Source organism: Hemitrygon akajei, chromosome 4 (genome assembly GCF_048418815.1).
Source record: "Hemitrygon akajei chromosome 4, sHemAka1.3, whole genome shotgun sequence".
Taxonomy (NCBI): domain Eukaryota; kingdom Metazoa; phylum Chordata; class Chondrichthyes; order Myliobatiformes; family Dasyatidae; genus Hemitrygon; species Hemitrygon akajei.
In genome coordinates, this window is record NC_133127.1 from 83,183,480 (window position 1) to 83,206,350 (window position 22,871).

Sequence of the window (22,871 nt, forward strand, 5' to 3'; positions counted from 1 at the left end):
CTAACTTTTCTAGGATTTTCCTCTCAAAGGCAAAAGTGTTTGCCATTGTCATATGGTTAGCTTGGTTTGAAAGCTTGGCAATGTGGTTATTAAGCTTGAAGTAAGTAGTAAGTGTTTGAGAATTTAATTGACCCATGAATATTGGATAGAAGTCCTTATTATAGAGATCGCTGTTAGACCAGTAATGAAAGAGAGGTTGATGTTGTCTTTGTTGAGGTTTGATAATGGCTTTATTTTTCTTTGTTGTGTGTACCATCATTGATCATTTGTTACACCAGGTCAAAAAGCCACAGGTTGATCACAAACACAAGTAAGTCTGCAGATGCTGGAAATCCAAAGCAACACACACAAAGTGCTGGGGAAACTCAGCAGGTCAGGCAGCATCTATGGAAATGAATAAATAGTTGACTTTTCATGCTGACATCCTTCATCAGGAGTGAGAAGGAAGGGAGAAGATGCCAGAATGGGAAGGTGGGGTGAGGGGAAGGAGACCAGCTGGAAGGTGATAGGTGAAGCCAGTTGGTTGGGAAAGGCCAGGAGATGAAGAAGAAAGAATCTGATAGGAGAGGAGAGTGGACCATAGCAGAAAGGGAAGGAGGAGGGGTCCCAGGGGGATGTAATGGGCAGGTGAGAAGGTCAGAGTGGGGAATGGAGGAAGGGGGTGGGGGGCACTTTCTCAATGGAGGTTAATCATGCATTACAATTCTATCTACTGTTTCTGGTCCAATTCAATTTCTTTCACCATTTTTAAATTTTTTTTAGACAATCATTATTATTGTAAAGAATATAAATTAATTACCTTTTTTAATTTTTTTTTATTGAAGTTCATCATCAAACAAACATTTCCGTAAGATGTATTTCAGACATTGTACATATATATGATATAATCATATATATCACAGATCTCCACGAAGTATTTATCTGAGGTATACACTTATAGAAAAGAGTGGAAAGAAAAATCAAGCAAAAGGAAAGAACTATGTACAAGTAGGGAGTGATCTTTTTTTTTTACAACATATTCATTGATTTGTGAGAATAAAATCAGGCTTATGAGGCATTATGTAGTTAAACCATTTTTCCCAGTATGAATCAAATTGAAATTAATTACCTTTTAAAAATAAGTTTTCTGTGAGCTACAAAACATTTAGCAGGAGTCAGATTTCATCAATTTATAATTTTTTTTCCTAGACTTATTGCAACTGCCTCTCTTGGTGCACAATAGATAGGCGGTCCAAAATTGTTCATTCTGGCATTTGGCCACTAGAAAGCCCCGTAGCGACACTGCTCCGCATCACTCTGTGCAAGGGTTTTTGATGTTATTGGATCATGGTGCCAATTTTCCTTTCCATCCTCAGGCCTGCAATCCAAAATACTCCGACTATGATAAAACTGGCTCAATTTGTTCAGCCGAGAATATCAATGACACTTTGACGCAGTACCGCTGGCTTGTCGGTGCCCCCAGTGGTGTCGATGGGGTCACCAACCCCCTGCGTGAAGTAGATTCAAACACGTTCTTCACCAGCACCAAGCTGATTACCTTGGACTCCATCTACTTCCATTCAGGCTCGAGGGTGCAATGTGCAGCTCGGGCATTCACTGCTGGTGGGGATGCAGGGCTGGAGCTACTCAGTCCCATCGTTACAATCAGCAGGGAAGAAGGTAAGTGCCCAAGGCTTCAACATTGTTTTGCCAACTTACTCTTGTTTTCCTCTTTTAAAATAACATTTCACTAAGTTTATACATGTTACCTCCTCTCCCTCTTTCCTGAGTGTATTCATTCACTGCTTATTCTATCCCTTACTCAGAAATGTGAACTCTTTATGTCTAAGTGTTAGCCAATTGGTAAAGATATAGCATCGCGGCAAAATTTAACCCTATCCTCATCCACTATCTGCACGTTCCACCAGGTGTGTTTTCCTTATTGGCTTTGGCAATATCTAACCGTCAGCTAATTAAAAATTAAGCACAATCAGCATGGGATTATCACATGGGATTTTCTATACAGAAGTACATGCCACATTACCACAGCCACTACACACAAAAAGCGGCTGTGAAGTATTTTTGGCGACTGAGAACACATGAACATGAGTGTAAGTCCTTTTTGTTACTTGTCTCTGAAGGTAATTGAAAGCCTGCAGGAAGGAGCCTTATTACTGGCGGAGTACTCACTGCCAACCCCATTACCCCAAATGCATTGGAAGGGAATGTGAAAGACAGTCAAAGCTTGTAGTGAAGTTAGTTAGCAGCCCAAAGAGCACATCTAAAATACCATGGCCTTTGATCTCCACCATGTTGACCCAGAACTTTAGTAGTTTGATAGTGACAGGGACTATTTTCTATTAATTCCCCACAGGAGAATACCTGCAGAAATAATAGCAACACATTGTTGTAACTTCACCTTGTCCCAGTCACTGGGACAATAGTATAGTATGTGAGTATAGAGAATTTGCCTATTTCAGAATGCAACAATTTATTTTCCATCAGGTAATATATAAATTGGGAAGAAAAGTTATGTTATCCTTCCTCTTTGAAATTGACAAATAATGTATCATTGACTTACAGACCGTATTATATGTATGGAGCTAATATTGCATCAAGCAACTGTTAGGGAGAAAAAATGTTTCCTAACAACATATATTAAATTTTAAACTGAAACTCAACATAGTGATGGTATTCATGAAGGGATTTCTTTGCATGTTTATGTTATTGCAGCGTGGCAATTCTGTTGGTTAATGTGATTCCAGGGCTTTGCCAGCCACGTGTGCCAGGAGCAGTGGGTGCTGAACCGTTCTCTGCAAAGTTGCGTTACACTGGCTCAGATGATCCTGACCAGCCAAACCTTATCAAGCTAACAGTAACAATGCCTCACCTGGATGGTAAGTGCATCTGAACATCTCTGTTTGTCTGAAGTCCTGGTTATTAAACTTCTGTACTTCCAGCAGCCTTCAGTAGAAAAAGGGCAGGACTAAAGCAGCATTACAGTAATTGAGGAGCACTGTGTTATCATTTTCAGAAATGAAATGATTAGATATTGAGGCTTCCTGTATCTTTAGGAATGGGAAGGAAGAACATTAATAATAAGTATAATGCTTTTTATTATGGGATAAACTTTTTATGTAGCATAATTTTTTATGAAATTGCGTTTTAAAATAATGTCATATTTCCTTGGCTAGTGAGAGATTTTGGACAGTGGCATAGAAACTTGAGAGGACGAGAACATTCTCAAACCATAAGCAGTGTAGGGTAAGACTTACGATATGTTATCAAATGTTCCCAAAGTGAAGATGTACCTCAATGTCTTTGTTTCCACATGGTTTGCTTTCCATTTTTTCAAAGTTGGATGTAGCAGCTAATTATGGAATTTTCAAATGAAGTTATGAAATGTAGTTTGTTCTGGAGAAATGTGGCCAGATAATTACATGAATTGGAGCTCAAGGAGACAGTGTTATATACTATATATACTGTATATATACAGATATTGAATCACCAAAGGGGGAAGGGGAACATGTCAGCAACTAAAGACCAACTGTAAGACTTTGCAATCCTCAACTGACACGCAGTTCCCCTGACCATTAAAATGAATCTAATCCCAAATGGAAAATGCCAGCATAGAAATTGAATTTACAAAGTAAAATGATGGCATTCTGACACTTCTGAAATATAGACTCTTCAATTATTGTTGATTGGATACTCATGAAGGTTAAGGGTTTTAGAAGTTATAGTCAAATCAAAATATCTAGCTGTTTGGTTCCTATTTCATGTGTGGATTTTGCCTAAATATTTAAATGTATATTTTTTCTATTAATGCATGTTGTTGCCAATTATGTGATAACTGTACATCAGAAATTATCTCTCCTTAACCACATTGTAAATGACTTCTTCCAATTCACAGGCATGCTCCCTGTCATCTCAACTAGGCCACTGTCCAACTTTGAGTTGACCCTAAGCACAGATGGCACACGAATTGGTAACCATAAATGCTCCAACCTTTTGGACCATCATGAAGTATTAACCCGTTATGGCTTCATAAACGATGCAACAAAGAACCCTGAAGTGATTGGAGAAACGTCTCCATATCAGTACAGCACAAAACTGCGTTCTGCCAGTACACTTCGATTCTACCGTAACCTCAATCTTGAAGCATGTCTGTGGGTGTTCACAAGCTATTATGACATGTCTGAGCTTCTCACCGACTGTGGAGGTACTATTGGTACTGATGGGCAGGTAAGTTAGATCATTCTCTGGAAAATAAGTTAGTCTTATTAAAATAGGTACTGTTATTTTTGCCTGACCTTACATTTTCCTGTTGTTAACTGTGTTTCAGGACTCATATTTCATGTGTTCTGCAAATGGGTTCAGAGTTTTGAAGGCATAATAATGCACTTGTGTGAGAATGGTGACATCCCACTGCTTCACTGTGAGGAGATACTGCGAAAAGTTTAATATGGGAGAATGAGAGAGATTATCATTTTGCTTCCTTGTTATGCAGCTTCTGTGTCTAATAAGTAGCAGGGAGCTAGGAGATATCATCATTCTGCCTTCTTTGGTGATTGCATTACAGACTCTGAGAAGGAATAAGAGAGAATGAGGGAAATAAATGAAAAAGAAATTTGCAGCCAAGTGTTATTTTGATAGTATGCCCTTGAACATGGTGGTTAACACAATCGCATTACAGTGTCAGCAATCACCAGTCCAGGTTTGATTTTCGCCACTGTATTGTAAGTAGCTTGTATGTTCTTCCCATAATCATAAGGATTTCTTCCAGGTGCTCTGGTTTCCTCCCACATCCCACAGATGTACAGTTAAAATTAGTAAGTTGTGGGCATGCTATGTTGGCATCGATAAGAGGGGCAACCCTTGTGGGCTGCCCCCAGAAAAATCCTTTGACACAATTCACTGTGTGTTTCAATGATTTGATATAAATGTGAGAACTAAAGATAATGTGTAAGTTCTTTTCTATTTGTCCCAGAACAAAACTTTGATTTACACACAGATCAAAGACTTGATTAGCAGGATTTTGAGCATAGTGGAATGAAACTCTAATATTTGGTTAAAAGAAAGAACATGATTTGAGATCTGTGTTATTTAATGGTTTACACTAACTTATGCCATTTTCTCACTTTTGTTCATATTGTAAGGAGGTAGGCTGGTAACTTGATAGATAGAACTTAAGACATATTTGGACTTAACACCCTGTGGAGGAACTATATGGGCAATTTGCATTTGTTCTTCATCTTCCTCTTATAAACAGACAGGTTTGAATATTTCCAGGAATTTTTGGGATTTCAATGGACTGAATGACAATGTTTCTTTTCCCTTGTGGATGCTAATTTTATTTGTTTGAATTGTAGGTGCTGAACCTGGTCCAGTCATATGTCACACTCCGTGTCCCTCTTTTCGTCTCTTATGTCTTTCACTCACCTGCAGCAGTTGGCACTTGGCAACATTTTGATCTGCAGTCAGAACTGAAGCTCACTTTTGTGTATGATACTGCCATCCTATGGAAAGATGGCATCGGCAGCCCTCCCGAAGCAGAACTACAAGGTATTTTGAAAGGAGGTCTGGGTCTAATGCTTAGAATGCTCAGTCTTGGGACAATTAAAGTTAGTTTGGAGAGGTTAGTTCCAAGTACATCATGTCAAGTCAAAGAATCTGTTCAAACTTCCCAGGGCTGCTACCTGTGGATCTACTAGGGTACTACCAGCTTTCATTTCCTTCTAGTTCTTAGCTGGATGTGATCACATTCACTTGTAATACCAAATATTGAAAAAGAAAATGCATATCACCTGACTTTAAAAGAAAGAAACTTCAGCAGGTCTCGCCTGGAACTTTTAATCAGCCTCACAGTAGTCCCACCACACTTCAGGAGAGATTTCAATGGGTGCAATAAAATTTTCTTGTTTAAAAAAAATTGAATTCTTGGGTGGCTTAGCATTGCCAGGTGGCTTCATTTTCTCTCAAATATTTCTTCTCATTCAACTCAATAGGTCCTCAATAGATCTGCATCAAGTGCCTCTTAGAAGTGAAAGCATGCCCACACTTGTCAGCTTGTCTTGATTACTGGCCAGCACTTTAGGCCAGTGCCATTTTTCATATACAGTGGTAATCTCACTACCCAATGTGTATTCTACCCACCCCAGGAAGAAAACAATCAGTTCTTGTGCATGTTGATAAATGAAAATAGCTCAGGTTAAAGGGCAAACAATTTTTACTGTAAGATTTGATGTATGAGATCCAGCACAAAGTGCTAGAGTTCTTGTTTTAACACAGATTTGTGAGATGATGGACTGAATCTTTGGAGTCAGCCTATTTCCTATTATAGTTTCTGTGTAAATTCAGTGAAATCTGTTTTCATGGTCCCTCCAGCCTTATGCTGCAGGACAACTAGCTTGATCTTTGTAACAAAGTAGTGCTACTCCAGACATTACTGTACAAGCACTTGATGTTTTAGAACATAGAACTGCACAGCACAGGAACAGCCCCTCAGCCCACAATGTTCTGCCAAACCAGCTAAGAACACCCAAACACTAATCCCTCCTACCTACGCAATGTCCATATCCCTCCATCTTTGTTACATCCATGGGCCTATCCAGAATTCTCTTAAAAACCTCTAATCTCTATGCCTCTACCACCATACCAAGCAGCATATTCCAGCATCCACCACTCTCGAAGTGAAAAACTTATCCCTCCCCTTTGAACTTACCCCTCTCACCTTCAGTGCATGCCTTTCTGTATTAGATAGTTCTACCCTAGGAAACTCCTCATTTACTCCATCTGTGCCACTCATAATCTTATGAACCTCTATCAGATCTCTCCTCAGCCTCTGACACTCTGGAGACAACAAACCAAGTTTATCTAGCCTCTCATGATAGCACATGCTCTCTAAACCAGACAGCATCTACTCCATTGATGACTGCATTGGTGCTACTTACAACCATGCTGAGCTCCTCAATTTCATGAACTTTGCATCTAATTTCCACCCTGCCCTTAAATTTACTCGGTCCATTTCTGACACCTCTCTCCCCTATCTTGATCTTTCTCTCCATCTCTGGAGACAAACTGTTGACCAACAAAAGACCATAAGGCATTGGAGCAGAGTTGGGCCAATCAGCCCATTGAGTCTGCCCTGCCATTCCATCATGGTTGATCCCAAATCTCACTCAATCTCATACTCCTGCTTTCTCGCCATATCCATTGATGCCTAGACCAATCAGGGAACAATCAACTTCCACCTTAAATATGCACACGGACTTGGCATCCACTGCAAGGTGTTCCACAGATTCACCACTCTCTGGCTAAAAAGAATTCTTCCTTATCTCTATTCTAAAGGGCTGCCCCTCAATTTTGCGCCCTCTAGTTCTTGATATCCCCACCAGAGGAAACATCCTTTCCACATCCACATCTGAGATATGGGACCCAAAACTGTTTACAATACTCCAAGAGCGGCCTGACTAGTGTCTTGTAAAGCCTCAGAATTATCTCCTTGTTTTTATATTCTATTCTCCTCAAAATAAATGCCAATATTGCATTTGCCTTCTTTACCGCAGGCTCAACCTGTAAATTGCACGAGGACTCCTAAGTCCCTCTGCACTTCTGATGTTTGAACCTTCTCCTCATTTAATTAATAGTCTGCAATATTGTTCCTTTTACCAAAATGCATTATCATTAATTTCCCAACACTGTATTCCATCTGCCCATTCTTCCAATTTGTCTAAATCCTGCAGCAATTGCATTGCTTCCTCAGCACTACCTACCCCTCACCTATCTTTGTATCACCTGCAAACTTTGCCAAAAAGCCATCAATTCCATTGTCCAAACAATGTGAAAAGTAGCAGCCCCGATACAGACCCCTGAGGAACACCACTAGTCACCAGCAGCCAACCAGAAAAGGTTCAAAGGTCCACTTTGTTGTTAGAAAAATGTGTACAATATACATCCTGAAATGCTTTTTTGTCACAAACATCCACGGAAACAGAGGAGTGTCCCAAAGAGTTAAAGATAGATTAAACGTAAGAACCCCAAAGTCCTTCCCAGCTCCCCCTCCCACACGTAAGCGGCAGCGAGCAACAATTCCCCCCCCCCACTGGCAAAAAAAGCATCGACACCACCACTGAGCACTAAGCGTGAGCAAAGACACAGACTTGCAGTTACCCCAAAGACTTCGCGTTTTACCCAGCATTCGACACACCACAGATTCTCTCTCTCCCTAATAAAGGAGAAGGAGTTGTCTCCATATTCCCAGCGAGAAGGGAGACATAACAAACAACTCGCTGGTTTATGATGTTCAAAGTCCATTACGTCACTTTTTTCGAGCTCTGTGCCTAAAGATTTCAAAGGTCCTGGGTCTTTGGGCACAGAGCAGTAGATTTACCGACTCCCCTGACAAAACACGGGTCTCCTACCATGACACCGACCCTCGATCCACCCGTCTCCAGAGCCCCGAGATCTTAGGCTTCCGAATCCAAGCCGGACTCTCAGGCCGAACCCTTGGCGTGCCGAACAACGGCCAGTCCTGAAAACCCGAGAACGGGTCCCATTCCCGCAAAGAACTGAAGTCAGCGTGTAACTCCAGGTCAGGGTCTTCAAAAGAACCCTGAAAGGGAAAATTAAAGATAATAAAGATGGAAACAGTTTCCGAAGATGCAAGCAAAGGAGTCGCTGTTTAATGCCATCTTAACTTCGCTCTGCCTCCAGATAGTCACCCAAAAGGCTACTTTTATTCCCACTCCTGCCTCCTGCTTGTCAGCCATTCCACTATCCATACCAGTATATATGCTGTAATGCCATAGGATTTTACCTTGGTAAGCAGCGTCATGTGTGACACCTTATCAAATGCCTTCTGAAAATCTAAATAAATGACATCCACTGCCTCTTCTTTGTCCGCCCTGCTTGTTACTTCCTCGAAGAACTCTAGCAGATTTGTCAGACAAGATTTCTCTTTACAGAAACCATGCTGACTTTGACTTATTTTATCATTAGTCTCCAATGATATCTTTTATAAACCTACCAAGTCCCATGGTTATCTCTTACCACCCCGTCTCCCGTAAAAATGCTATTCCTTTTCTCAGTTTCTTCATCTCCACCAGATCGATTCCCAGGATGTAGCTTTTCTTTCTAGATGTCCTCCTTTTTCAAAGAAAGGGTTTTCCCTTCCTCTGCCATTGATGCTGAGTATAGAACTTTGAAAAGTAGAGAAAGTAAGATTGAAGTGATCTTGAGTAGGTATATAACAATATAAAAATATTCAATTAGAAACTTATGCCCAATGCTTTTATTCGTTCATGGAATGTGGTATCACTGTAACTGCAATGTGTGTGTGTTTTCTATAAAATACGATGTTTGACTACACATGCAGGTGCCTTGTATCCAACCAGCATGAGGATTAACGAAGAAGGGAGGCTGGTGGTGAATTTCAAGACCGAGGTGCGGTTCAGAGGCCAGTTCGTCATGTCTCATCCTGGTAGGTAGCAAACTTTGTGGATTTTTTTGGTGACTTATCACTCAGATGCTATTAAGGACAGATGCCCCATGTGAGATCCAAACTGTTTTGAAAAAAAACCCCCTTACTTTAATAATGTCAGGTCACATAAAGGAAAATTTCTGCAATTTTTTTTGAATATGGACAGAAATAAATTGGTTATTGATGCTGATTTTCATGGAAGACAGATATATAAGTGTAATATGTGTCTGAACAATAATCACTTTACTGACACAAGTATGAAACAGATCCTCCATTCGACTTGCTTTGATAGGTACAGAGTAGTTGCCAGCAGACAAATCTTCTTTGTGCTGTTAGGTGCGTTGATTATCTTTTAAAAAAAAGACAAATGATTGAATTTTCCCATAACTGTTAAAGTTTTACCCTGAGGTGCACTTGTCTCTAGGTTTCATATTTCTGTTGTTCCCTTCTGGAGGTGAAACATTGTGGGCATTGCCTTGTATTCTAGGTACCTTCTTGGCATCAATGGTAATGTCTGCCGATCATCCCGGCCTCACCTTCACACTCAGCCTTGTTCGCAGTGAGTCAACCTACAACCAGCCAACACAGCAGTGGAGTTTCACTTCCGACTTTTCTGTAAGTTCCCTACCTAATAAGAGAAATTTTCACACATGCTGACTCACTTGCTGTGTATCTATTAGCAATTCACATACCCATGTCCTCATAGTTACATGCTCATCCCTGCATCCTCTTTATTTACTGCTCAAGGGATATTGTGCGTCTTCCCACCCTTCAGTCTAGATCATGGCTACGGTTAGACCCCACATCTTAGCTCTCTGTTTAATATCTATTTCTTCTTCTTGTCTCAGTGACTTTTCTGATTGGACATACCATGAATTATGATTTCAACTCTGGAGAACTCCCACCCACTGCCACCAAACTCATAGTTCCCTTACCCTGCACTGCTTACTTCTCCTCCAAACCAAGATACACAAACTGGACTATCTGGTTAGTCTCACTGTCTCTACCTGCTGCCTCACTGAACTTGTGTCCACATACCTGCACTCCATTCTATCCCCCTTGGTTCAGTCCCTTCCCACCTATGCCCACAACACTTTTCATGCTCTCAATCACCTCTCTAACTTTCAATTCCCTGGCCCTGACCGCTTAATTTTCACCATGATGTCCAGTCCCTATACACTTCTACACCTTCCCCCCCCCCCCCCCCCAACCAAGAAGGCCTAAAGCTCTTTGCTTCTTTTTCAATAAAAGAACCAACCAGTTCTCCTCCACCACCACCAATATCCATCTGACAGAACTGGTCCTCACCCTCAACAATTTTTTCTTTGGCTCCTCCAACTTTCTTCAGATCCAGGGTTAGCCATGGGCCCCAGCTATGATTGCCTTTTCACTGGCCACTTAGAACAGTCCCTGGCAATGCTCCCTGACTCTTCCTTCACCAAATTGATGACTGTATTGGTGCTACTTCTTGCATACATGCTAAGCTCCTTAATTTCACCAACTTTGCATCTCATTTCCACCCTGCCCTTAAATTTACTTGGTCCGTTTTTGACACCTTCTTCCCCTACCTTGATCTCTCTTTCCATCTCTGGAGACAAACTGTCGACCAACATCTCTTATTAACCTACCGATTCCATTGATTATCTCTTACTGCCTTGTCTCCTGTAAAAATGCTTTTCCCTCTTCTCAGTTCCTTTGTCTCCACTGCATCTGTTCCCAGGATGCAGTTTTTCTTTCTAGGTCATCAAAGATGTCCTTCTTTTTCAAAGAAAGGGTTTTCTCGTCCTCCACCATTGATGCGGCCTGTACCCACATCTCCTCCATTTCCCAAACATCCACACTCACCCCATCTTCCTGGCGCCTGAACAGTGATAGAGTCCCTCTCGTCCTTACCTACCACCCATTGAACCTGCACATCCAAAACATCATTCTCTGCAACTTCCGCCATCTCCAAAGGGACTGCCACCAAACACATCTTTAACTTCCCCCCTCTCTTCACTTTCTGAAGGATTTGCTCCCTCCATGATTTCCTTCCCACTAATCTCCCTCCCAGCACTTATCCCTGCAAACAGCCAAACTGCTACACCTGCCCATTCACCCCTTCCCTCACCTCCATTCAGGGCTCCAAACAGTCCTTTGAGTTGAGGCATCGCTTCACCTGCAAATCTGATGGGGTCTTCTATTTTGTCCGGTGCTCCCAGTGCGGGGAGCAACTCCCTATACATTAGTAAGACCCATTGTAAATTGGGGAACCGTTTCATTGAGCAACTCCATTCCAACTTCCAAATGCAAAATTTCCTGCTTGTCAAACATTCTGATTTCCATTCCCATTCCGACATGTCGGTCCATGTCCTCCTCTTGTGCCACAATGTGGCTGCCCTCAGGGTGGAGGAGCAACACCTTATATTCCATCTGTGAAGCCTCCAACCTCGACTTCCCTCCCCTTACCCTCTTCTTCTATTTCAATGTTGCTGTTTGCGGAATAATAAAGTTTAGCAAGGACTAAGTCTTGATGTAATATCCTTGTGAATAGTGCAGAATAACTGGTGCTAAACTCCTTACCAAAGCCTCAGGAGCAATGATACTGCCCCTGTCCCTGAACGGGAATCCTGTGGGTTGGATGCTGGTATTTGCTGAGTCACTATTACAGAAGGGTTTTGAGAAGTAAGATCATACAGCTAGGCTTAATTTGTTCAGCAATCCTTTCTGTACCTGATTGTTTTTTTCTTCGATGACTCTAATGTATTTTCTTCCTCTTCCATATTAAAACACAAACATGAAGTAGAGCCATAGAAGTCATTTAAAATTCTTTCTTTCTTTATCAATCTTTTTATTAGTTAAATTAAAGAAGTACATATATATAAACAAGAGGAGAATTGTCTCAGAAATCTATATCAGTAACAATTCAAACAAAAGGAAAAGTAAACATTATCACGATCATACATAGAATTAATCTAATAGTATATAATAAAAAAGATCATTGAATCTCCTTATCCATAACAAGAAGAGAAATGATAAGCGTTTATAATTGAAATGTACATCAAAAAATCATTTAAAATTCTAAATAACTTTATGTACTTGGACCACTCCAAAACAACATTTGCCAACTTCAGAGATGCATTAGTATTGTCATTCATCACAGCTTGTTGGGATTTCTTCCAGGTCCGGGATTATTCAGGGACATATACTGTGAAGCTTATCCCATGTAGTTCAGCACCCAAACAGGAGTACAAACTGCCAGTTACCTGCAATCCACAGGAACCCATTACATTCAATTTGGATATTCGATTCCAGCAGGTATGGTAAAGATTAATAGATTTCACCTGTAACTTCCTTTACACTTTATGATTGAATGTTCGTAATGTAAACCATAATACTTCATCGTAGTTGGTAACTAATGTAATCAAAATATATAACTATGACAGGACTTTACTTTTTTGCTCCATTCTTTGTCAAAGGTGAGTGATCCTGTGGCTGCTGAGTTTAGCCTGAATACTCAAATGGTTCTCCTGTCGAAGAGAGAGCTTTGGCTATCTGATGGCTCAATGGGATTTGGAGAAGGAACAGATGTTGCATTTTCAGAAGGTTTGTTGGTATTTCTAATGTATCTGTAAGAGTGCGAATGAGTTACAGAATATCTGCTTGTACATGCATATATATACATTAAGCACTGCCAATGAAGGCATGATTATGATTAATCACAGAAATTTAGAATGTATAACAAGAAAGTCAAGTGAGTCTCTCCACTTAATAAAGAACTATCCATTTTAATCCCACTTCCCAGATCCTGATCAGAGCCGTGCAGGTTTTAAAACCTCAAGTACTTTTTAAAGCTTGATTGGAGGAGTTGTCCTCATCAGCCTTTCCCATAGTATTCTGCAAACACCCACCACTTTCTTGGGGAACTATTGTGCTCACTCGCATCCTTATTGCGAATTACTTTAACTGTTTCCCCAGTTATTGATCCCTACTGTGGGAAATCTATCTTTCCTTTTCACCCCATAGAGGTCCCAGAGAACTTTAAACACTGCTCTTAACACACAATCCTAGATGTCCAAGAGCAGAACAGTTGAAAGAAAGCAGAAGATAACAAAGAAAATAAGAATTTACATAAGTAAAAGATATTTCAAAATGATTGTGTAAAGAATTAGGTATATTGAAATTAACTGGACGATGCAGGCTTGTTGAGCTGGAAGGGCCTGTTACCGTGCTGTATCTCTAAATAAAATAAACAAATAAATAAGTAAATATTTAGGCCAGTTCATAAACTAATTGCCACATTTTTCAATGCATTATTATTTTCGACCATCACAATTCTCTTTGCTGAGATTATCTCCAGGTACAAGATCATTCAGGCACATAGTGGAAAAAAAAACTTTTCACAAGTCATTCAGCACCCATCCAGGAATACAATATGCCAGTTGCTTGCAATCCACAGGAACTCATTACCGTATTCCAACTTTATGTCCTAATGCCAAAGACAACACCTGCTGGAATCAAATACCCTTACATCCATTAAATTAGCTATACAGTGTACCAGTCAATTTACCCAGTGCTCTCCTGCACGTCGATCCCACGATAGTCCAACGTTCACGATGGCCTCCTTGATTGATCCCCATATCACAGGGCTCAGTCATCCAAAGGCATGACTCCATCCCATCATGACATCAACTCTCCAGCCTATCCCAACCCTGGTCACCCCTTTTTACTATCCTATTATCCTAATCTTCTGAACCCAGTGACAGTCCTAATCTTCAAGAACAAACAACCCCAACTTCATTCCCAGTCACTATTCCCAATACCCTGACCTGAGACTTGAGGGTCATTCATTCTCATTCTCTTTCTCTCTCTCTCTCTCCCCCTGCTTTCCCCTCTTTCATAATACCAAGGTGAGTTCAGCCCTTCTGTCTGTGCTCTCACTACATTGCTTATCTGTACATTTTGACTCGACTTCAGTTCATCTGAGGCTAAAATCTTCTCACTGTCCTTGCTGTTTCTGGACTTGTAAGCTTGCTAAAAATCCGTGTAAGACAGCTGCAGTGAGCTTCCCTCCGTAGTATCGCTTGTTACTTCTTCAATGAATCAGATGTGTCGATGCTTTATCCTGGTTGTCCTTGATTAATCTGTGCATTTCAAAATATTTATTCTTTACATTTAGCATTTTTCAGATATTTTGGCCACTTCTAATGCAAGGCTGATAGACTCGTAGTTATGCACTCTGTTACCTTTCCTTTTTAAACATGATCAAATTCACAAGTTTAGAGTTTTCAAACATTGGAATGTCACCAAAGAATGCTGACAAGTAAATATCGGAGCCTCTGCTCTTTAATCCCTTACTTCTCTTAGCCAACTGGAATGGCCCAGAACGTTATAGTTTTGAAGATGCCAAATCTCTTTTACTTACCTGACACTCAATCACATTGACATTCCTTCCTTAACTACATTGTACATATTATCCTCCAGTTTTGTGAAGGCTCGCAGAAATTTTGATTTAGGGCCCAATCTGTCTCATCTGCCTCCAGCCAACTGATTTATTGTTTTCTTTTGTTGTCCATGAAAGAGTGAAGCTAAGGAGAGATCAAAAACATTATCTGTAGGTGAAGGCATTAGACAATGCTGTGTGTCTACATCAATACATTGTGCCATATCTTGTACATTACAGCATCATGCATTGCCAGTGCTTTGTAAAATATTCATCAGATTAAGCTTTTTAAAGGGATTCCTGGAAACTGCACATTATTTTGCTCAAGTCCCTGTATTGTGTTCTGCTTTTCCTGCTGTTGGATAAAATGCCTTCTAATAATAAAAATTTCAGAGCAGAGATTTCAACATTAAAATTACACAGATTGGACAGCGCTGTAGTGTGGCGGGTAGTGAAACACAATGAAGTGCCAGCAGCCAGGATTCATTCCCCGCTGCTGCCTGTAAAAAGTTTGTACACTCAGTCCAAACTCGTTCAGCTTCATAGGTTAATTTGTCACTTGGGTGCCTGTTACCATGCTGTATCTCTAAAATAAAAGAACAAAGTGATCTCGGTTGGTCCACAGTTAGAGGGCAGAGTACAATTTTGGACTCCCATTATAAAGAAGCTATTGAAGCAATGATGATCAGCACAATATCAGCAACTTTCATTCCTTTTTCATGATTTCCTATATAAAAGCCAGTGATTTCTGCCTCATCTATTTCTGAAGCCAATGCCTTGGTATTAGGGATGAAATACATTACAGTTGCAGAGAGGCAGGGCAGTGTGATTAGCTCCTGATTGCTGCGTCCCTGTACTTGGGCCATGAGCTAGCGGACTTCCTTGTGTCAGTGTTTACAGATTTTCTGTTTTCGCCCTAATATTTTTTTTATTTTCCCCTTTGTTTCAGGGTCTATCATCTATGGCCGTGTTATGGTGGACCCAGTACAGAACCTGGGAGATTCTTTCACCTGCAACATTGAGAAGGTTTTCCTATGCACTGGTGCGGATGGGTACGTCCCCAAGTACAATCCAGCAAATAATGAATTTGGGTGTTTGGCTGACTCTCCATCTTTACTGTACAGGTTCAAGATTCTGGTATGTTAGCTGCTGAGGAAAAAGAATGCACGTATAATTCACGTTGCCTGTTCACAGCCTGGTCACATATTAACAAGAAGTATTCTTTGTTCCCTCAGGATAAAGCCCAGCCTGAGTCCCAAGCCCCAGTTTTCAGTAATGTTTTCTTTGATGCCAAGCTGGCTGTTGATGAACCGGATGCACTTCCACTAGTGAAGCAGCCAGGGTCTGATGGTTTCAGCCTTGCTTCGGCTGCACTCTTCCAAGTAAGTGAGCAAAATTAAGGGATTTGGTGAATCACCGGAGGAATATAAGACATAGGAGCAGAATTAGACCACTTAACCTATCGAGTCTGCTTTGCCTTCAATCGTGGCTGATTTATTTTCTCTCATCCCGATTTTCCTGACTTCCCATTAAACCTTTGGTACTCTTACTAATCGAGAACCTATCCACCTCTGCTTTAAATGCACCCAATGACTTGGACTTCACAGCTGTCTGTGGCAAGGAATTCCTCAAATTCATCACCCTCTGGCTAAAGAAATGATCCCTTATCTTTGTTCTAAAGGGATGTCCTTGTATTTTGAGACAGAGGTCCACAGTTACAGGGCAGTGTACAATTTTATCATGGCTGTCCAAGATTGTGCACTGCTCGCTAACCATCCAAGATCATTGTTTTTTTCTCATTTTGGAGATACGGCATGGTCGTCTGGCCCTGGACTCCCCCGCTATTGGAAACATCCTCATCCACTGCTGTCTAATACCCTTTTAATATTTGGTAGGTTTCAATGTGATCTCCCACTCGTTCTTCCGAACTCCAGTGAGTACAGGATCAAATGCCCCTCATACATTAACCCTTTCATTCCGAGGATCATTCTTATGAACCTCCTCTGGACTCTGTTTGGAGGCCTGTATGTCAGTCCTATCAGGGTCTTTCTGTTTCTTCATTCTACCCACAAGGAATGTACTTCTCCTGATCCTATGTGCCTTCTTTCTAAGGATTTGATTTCATTTTTTGCCTACAAAGCCATCCCACCTCACTTTTGATTCAATATGTATCCTTGGATGATAAACTCACAGCTGTGATTTTCTTTCAACCCTGACTCAGTGATGCCAACAATGTCATGCCTGCTAATCTCTAACTGCACTACAAGATCATATAACTTAATTCGTATATAATGCTTATGCAAATAAAACATCTTCACCACTCTTCTTTTCAATTTTGTCTCCATGTTGCCTGAAGTTAAGTAATTCTCCCTTTAAACTTTTTAGACCATAAGACTTAGGAGCAGAATTAGGGCATTCAGCCCTTCGAGTTTGCTTCAAAGTCTTATTCTTTATTCTGGAGACCTCAGTAACCTTCCCTTTTACATTATCTATTCTTTTCCTAGCTGTTGAACCCACACCCCTACTATTTAGTTTAAAGTCCTATCCACAGCCCCAGTGATGCGATTCATCATGACCCTGATCCCAGCATCGTTCAGGTAGAGTCCATTTTATTGGAACAGCTCCTTCTTTCCTCAGTACTGGTGCCAACATTCAACAAATTCAAACCCTCTTCTCCACAGCCATCTTTGAGACACACATTTAACTCTGATCTTATTAACCATGTGCTAATTTACAAGATGCAAGACTATTTTCATGAAGGAAATCAGAAGGGCAAAAAGGGGGGAGTGAGATAACTTTGGCAAAGAAGATTAAAGAGGATCTGAAGAGATTTTAAAGTATATTAAGGGAAAAAGAGTAAAAATAATAAGGTAAGAGGAGAAAGATGTAATAGGAACTTGAGAGGCAACCTTTTCACCCAAAAGGTGGTCCGTACATGAAATAAGCTGTCAGTCGAAGTGGCTGAGGCAGATACATTATCAACATTTAAAAGATACTTAGTCAGGTGCATGGATAGGAAAGATTTGGAGAAATATGGCCCAAACATGGGCAGATGGCACTACCTTCTATTGGGAAATCTTGGTCAGCTTGGACCAATTGGGCCATTTTGAGTGATTCTACAATATTAGCACCACCATTCCTAATGGGCTTTTCATTTGTTCTGGTTGGCTCCATCTGTCAGGAATCTGTCATGGTTGACATGGGCAAGTTCTTACCTGCTCCTTTACACCATCCACTTTCCTTGAGAGGATCTCATATGGAAGTGGCTTTGTAGTGATGGAGTTTGTTGCAAGTAATGAGTCGCTGTGCTACGTCATGGCGCATTTTCTCCGACTGTCTCCACACACTTGTTGCTGGAGAAGGCACCGTCATAGAGCTGAAAATTACAAACACGAGGAGGAAAATCTGTTTGCTAACGCTTTTGCATGATCTTTTCTTCAATGAAAATCTATCTTTCTACAAGTAGAACACAATGATGAACATTTCTCGTTTGTGTTGTATAACTGAGGAATCTAACCTGGCCATCTGCTGTAATGAATTACCCTAATACAATTGCTGCACCTTGAATGCATATCATGTTGTCTTTCCACCACTGGATAGGGTTGTCCTGGAGGCTGTGTCATTGATAATCTGAGACAATTAGGCTTTATTGTCACAGCACTAATCCAGGAAAGCACAATATAGGCTGACCATTCATACGGAAGGTTATCAGTTTGGATGTGGTCATATCCTGCTCCTCAAGTCAGCACCCCAAGTGAAGCAGTCTGCTGTAACATTCAAATAACCTGAACCTGGGAGAGGAATGGCTATTAATTTGACCTTTGGTAACATATGAATTTTACAGTGGTTTGATACAGTATTTAACCACTCCTTTCAAAATAACTCTTGATTGTTGAGGAAGCCATGGGATGTAAAAATAAAGAGGAACATTGGAGAAAAAAGGTAGAGAAGGGATGTGTTTTAGATTTTCGGAAGCTTGTGAAAGAGGAATAATGTTGTGAGAAAGCAGTTGAAATTAGAGAAAGGGTGGTGTTTTATACCAGGTGATTACGAGAAAGAGACAACCAATAATTAACGCTACTTCCTCAGCTTCTGTAGAGAGCAGTTTAGAAAGCATCTGCATTGAAGCTAAAATTAGATAGCCACATAATTGATAAAATAATATCGGTACATGGTAATTAACAAGCTGCTGAATGTGAACATGAAACCAGAATCAAATCTGGGATTTTTTTTTAGCCAATTCCAGAACTGGGATGAAGAAACATTGTGAAAGTTCTCTGCGGGAAATGAAACGCATGAATGGTATCTACAGTGGAAACATTTGGAGGGCAGGTTAGGTTTGGGACAGGGGTATAATTTCCATTAACAGCAATGGCATAAAATAGATCTGTATCACACAGTTTGTCTAGAGGCCAAAACAAAAATCAGTCTGCTGTCATTTTACCCTCCACCAGTAAAAGAGTTTTTTCCTATGGTTGAGATTCAAAGCAGACATTTCCCATTCAACAGTTCCTTTTCCCAAATAGTTAATGACATATTCTCTTAATATTTACAATCTGTTTAGCTTCACTTAGTTTACTGTAGAAACAAAGGAGTTTTATCCAACTATGCTGCACTCTTTTTATCCTTTGCCAGGTGACTGCAGGCCGAGAGTGGTACATCCACGTTATTTACACCGTTCGATCCAAGGAGAATTCCAACAGAGGAATTGGGAAGAGAAGCCTGGAATTTCTGCACCACTCACTGTCCTCCCAAGGAATCACCGGCAACAGCCTGGAATCCAATCGCAGCCGTCGATCGGCACCAAAGTTGCCCGATGTTGCCCAGGCAATAGGGGCAGAGAACAGCAGAGGCACCAACATTCAGCACATAGCCCTGGACCGTTCCAATAAAATCATCATCAACCAGAAAGACTTCCTGTCCAGCGATGAACGGCACCAGAAGCCAGGTCCATTTGCTGTTGACAGGGAGCCTGAAGACCGCATTCTTCCTGTGGTAGGAGGAGCTGGGGGTCTGCTGCTCTTAGCCTCCATAGTCACCATCATCTTCCTGCTATTGAAGCGCAAAAACCCTCTCGCCAGTAGGAAGCAGTCTTCAAACAGGAGACGTGCTGGCAGCAATGAGACAGTAACCACAGGACATAGCTGCCACAGTGACAGCTCGGAGGTCTAACGGTGCCGTGGGCAGTCACAGCCAGTGCCTTATCCTACAGTGCCTTTCCTCATCATATAAATACCTCTAGCAAAAAAAAAGCAATAACTGCCAAGTTTTGTTACCTCGGACTTGAGGGGGGAAACTGTAAAACACTTGCCGAGATACGTTTGGCAACTGCACATGGCAAGGACTAAGCAAACAAGTTTTGGAACTGAACAAGTTATTTATGTTTGAAAAGTAGCAAATGTGTGGTACTGAGATTTCTGATTTTATTTTAAACATTGGTTTTGGTTCCTGTTGTTTGAAGAAAATGGGTCCCATTTTGCTGGCTTGCATCCACTCCTTTTGTCACTGAATTGATGGTTTTAACTTCTGGCATCATCAGCACTGATGCAACCTTGTGCTCCTTTAAAGGGACTATAATGATTTCTGTTTACTTTTAGTTCTTAATACTTCTGTATATTGTTAAAATGCAAGACTCCTATTACTTGTACAGTTTTTTTTACCTTGTTTTGTCCTTAGCTTTTCAGATTATTGTTACATTAATATCTTTAATTGGGTTAGTAGTAAATACTTGAGATTTTGTCTTGTAATGAGATAGAGGAATAATGAAATGGGGGAATAGTGGGCATCCATAAATTGCAGGAAGTTGACCAGACATTCTAATTGACATAGCTACTCAGAGAGTGACAATCCTGTGCATGAACATTATTAGAAATGTATTTTTATACAACTGTATACCTCCTAATGTAGTGTGTACAGAAAACAAAAAGAATCATGATATTATAATATAAAGCGTTTCCTTTTTTAATAGACTTTGCATATGGCTTTCCACCCTGTCCCTCTGTCACTTTCCTTACAGCCCAATTGATCTGTCCTCTTAAGCCTATCCATATACTTCCTCAGTTCTTAATCTTTCTGTTATGAATGACTTTCACCCGACTTCTCCGTCATTTTTCTTTTAATCTATTTTACCTAACTTCCTCTAAATTTCTCATTCTTTTTTTTTCTCAAATGCATCCTGAACACAACTACATTGGTCTTTCCATCAAATCTATTGCTCTCTGTGAAGCAGTACACCTTTTCAGTTTAGTTCCAGAGCTTCAAAGATTCATACAAACTTATTGTAGATCCTTTAGGAATAGAAGTAATGGATCCTCTGACCATTATGATCTTCGCACTCTCATGTTATCTTTATAATTCTTGAGGTAACTTAAGTTACCTGCAGTTGTGTTTTGCTGAAGACATTTTAATTGTGATTCTTTATTTAATGAATGAGCCACACTCATGTTTTACTCGTTTTCTAAATGGTGCTTTGATGAAACAGATAATTGAATTTCTCCATGTGAGATGGTGCTTTTAGTAGGATCTTAAACCCCTGGTTTGAGCCTGAAACCCTGGATTGAACTGTACTTGAACAATTTTTTAAATTAACAATTACAGTTCTTGATTATTCAGTGAATGTAAGGCACTTGTGACCCGTATTATCTTAGAGAACAAAGGGCAGAATTATACCCTCTGTTTAATGTTGTGACATTATTACCTCCACGTTGTTCATTGCTATTGTACCAAAACAAGCTGGAGATTTTTTGACTCTGAAAACCAGCAAATGTAAATGATTTATGTTAATATGCATCATAAAATTACTAGAACGAATTTGATTGGAATGACTTGAATTCTGTAACCTTAGTTACAGAAACTTGACTATGAAGAATATGAATCTCAGAACTTTGATGGGAATTCTAGAAACCATTTCAAAATAAAAAAAAATCTCAATCACTGTAACCCACCTCTCCTGGAGCAAGTGACTGTGAAGCCTTAACTTTAAATACAGGTACATTACAACACAGGAAACGGTAACAGTTGTCACATCCTATGGCTACAAGCACATTTACTAGTGGGGAACATCGCTCTTCTCATCGGACATCATCCATTGAATCGTTATTACTTTTATCATCTTTAGCTGAACTTCAGTCAGAAGTGTGACATTAGTGTACAAATCTGCTGATGACGGGAATCAGTAATAAACTGAAACATTGGACATACACAGAAGGCTAGCCATTCTCTGAGAGAAGATGTATGTCTTGTGCTCAGAAGCTCTGACTCTATGCATTTGATTAATTAAGTTGCTGTTTTTGTCTGAATTCCTGTTTTTAAAGTCAATATAGTTGCTTTTATGAATAAAGGTTTGTCTCTTTTCACTGTTTATTTGAAAAAACTGTAGTTGGAATTGGTTTAATATTGCCACTTGTACTGCCATAGGGTGAAAAGATGTTGTGTGTATTGTTCATACAGATCAAATTATTCTACAGTGCATTGAGGCAGTACAGAGTAAAATAATAACAGACAGCAGAATAATGTGCAGCGAAGGTGCAGTGCAGACAAAACAATAAGCTGTAAGATCATAATGAAGAAGTTGAAGAGGCTAGCTGATTGTACTAGGAAGCCATGAAATAGCCTAGTAACAGTGGGGTAGAAGCTGTCCTTGAGCTTGGTAATACATGCTTTCAGGCTTTTGTATATTTTGTCCAATGGAGGAGGGAGAAGAGAGAATTTCTAGGGTGGGTGGGGTCTATGAATATGCTGGCTGCTTTACTGAGGCAGCACGGAGTATGGACAGGGTCAGTGCTTGCTTCTGTAATCTGTTAAACTGTGTCCAGTTCTCTGCAGTTTCTTGTGGTCAATTGCCGTACCAAGCCATGATGCTTTCTATACTGCATCGATAAGAGTTGACAGAGACATGCCATTTTTATTAGCCTCTTGAGGAAATAAAGGTGTTGCTAGGTTTTCTTGGCTGTGGCATCTCCATGGCTGGACCAAGACAGACTATTGGTG

General features: G+C 40.4%; 1 protein-coding gene across 1 annotated transcript in view; it reads left to right on the forward strand.

Annotated features, from left to right (window-relative positions):
- frem3 (Fras1 related extracellular matrix 3) overlaps window positions 1-22,245 on the forward strand; it is a 133,128-nt gene extending 110,883 nt beyond the window's left edge. Inside the window, exons 14-24 of the mRNA XM_073042970.1 lie at window positions 1,356-1,659; window positions 2,745-2,876; window positions 3,893-4,224; window positions 5,352-5,544; window positions 9,356-9,460; window positions 9,948-10,075; window positions 12,623-12,757; window positions 12,919-13,045; window positions 15,832-16,019; window positions 16,118-16,264; window positions 19,518-22,245. Coding sequence (XP_072899071.1) covers window positions 1,356-1,659; window positions 2,745-2,876; window positions 3,893-4,224; window positions 5,352-5,544; window positions 9,356-9,460; window positions 9,948-10,075; window positions 12,623-12,757; window positions 12,919-13,045; window positions 15,832-16,019; window positions 16,118-16,264; window positions 19,518-20,054 — 2,328 coding nt within the window. The 3' untranslated portion in view covers window positions 20,055-22,245. The remainder of the gene's footprint in view (window positions 1-1,355; window positions 1,660-2,744; window positions 2,877-3,892; window positions 4,225-5,351; window positions 5,545-9,355; window positions 9,461-9,947; window positions 10,076-12,622; window positions 12,758-12,918; window positions 13,046-15,831; window positions 16,020-16,117; window positions 16,265-19,517) is intronic.
- The last annotated feature ends 626 nt before the right edge of the window (window positions 22,246-22,871 follow it).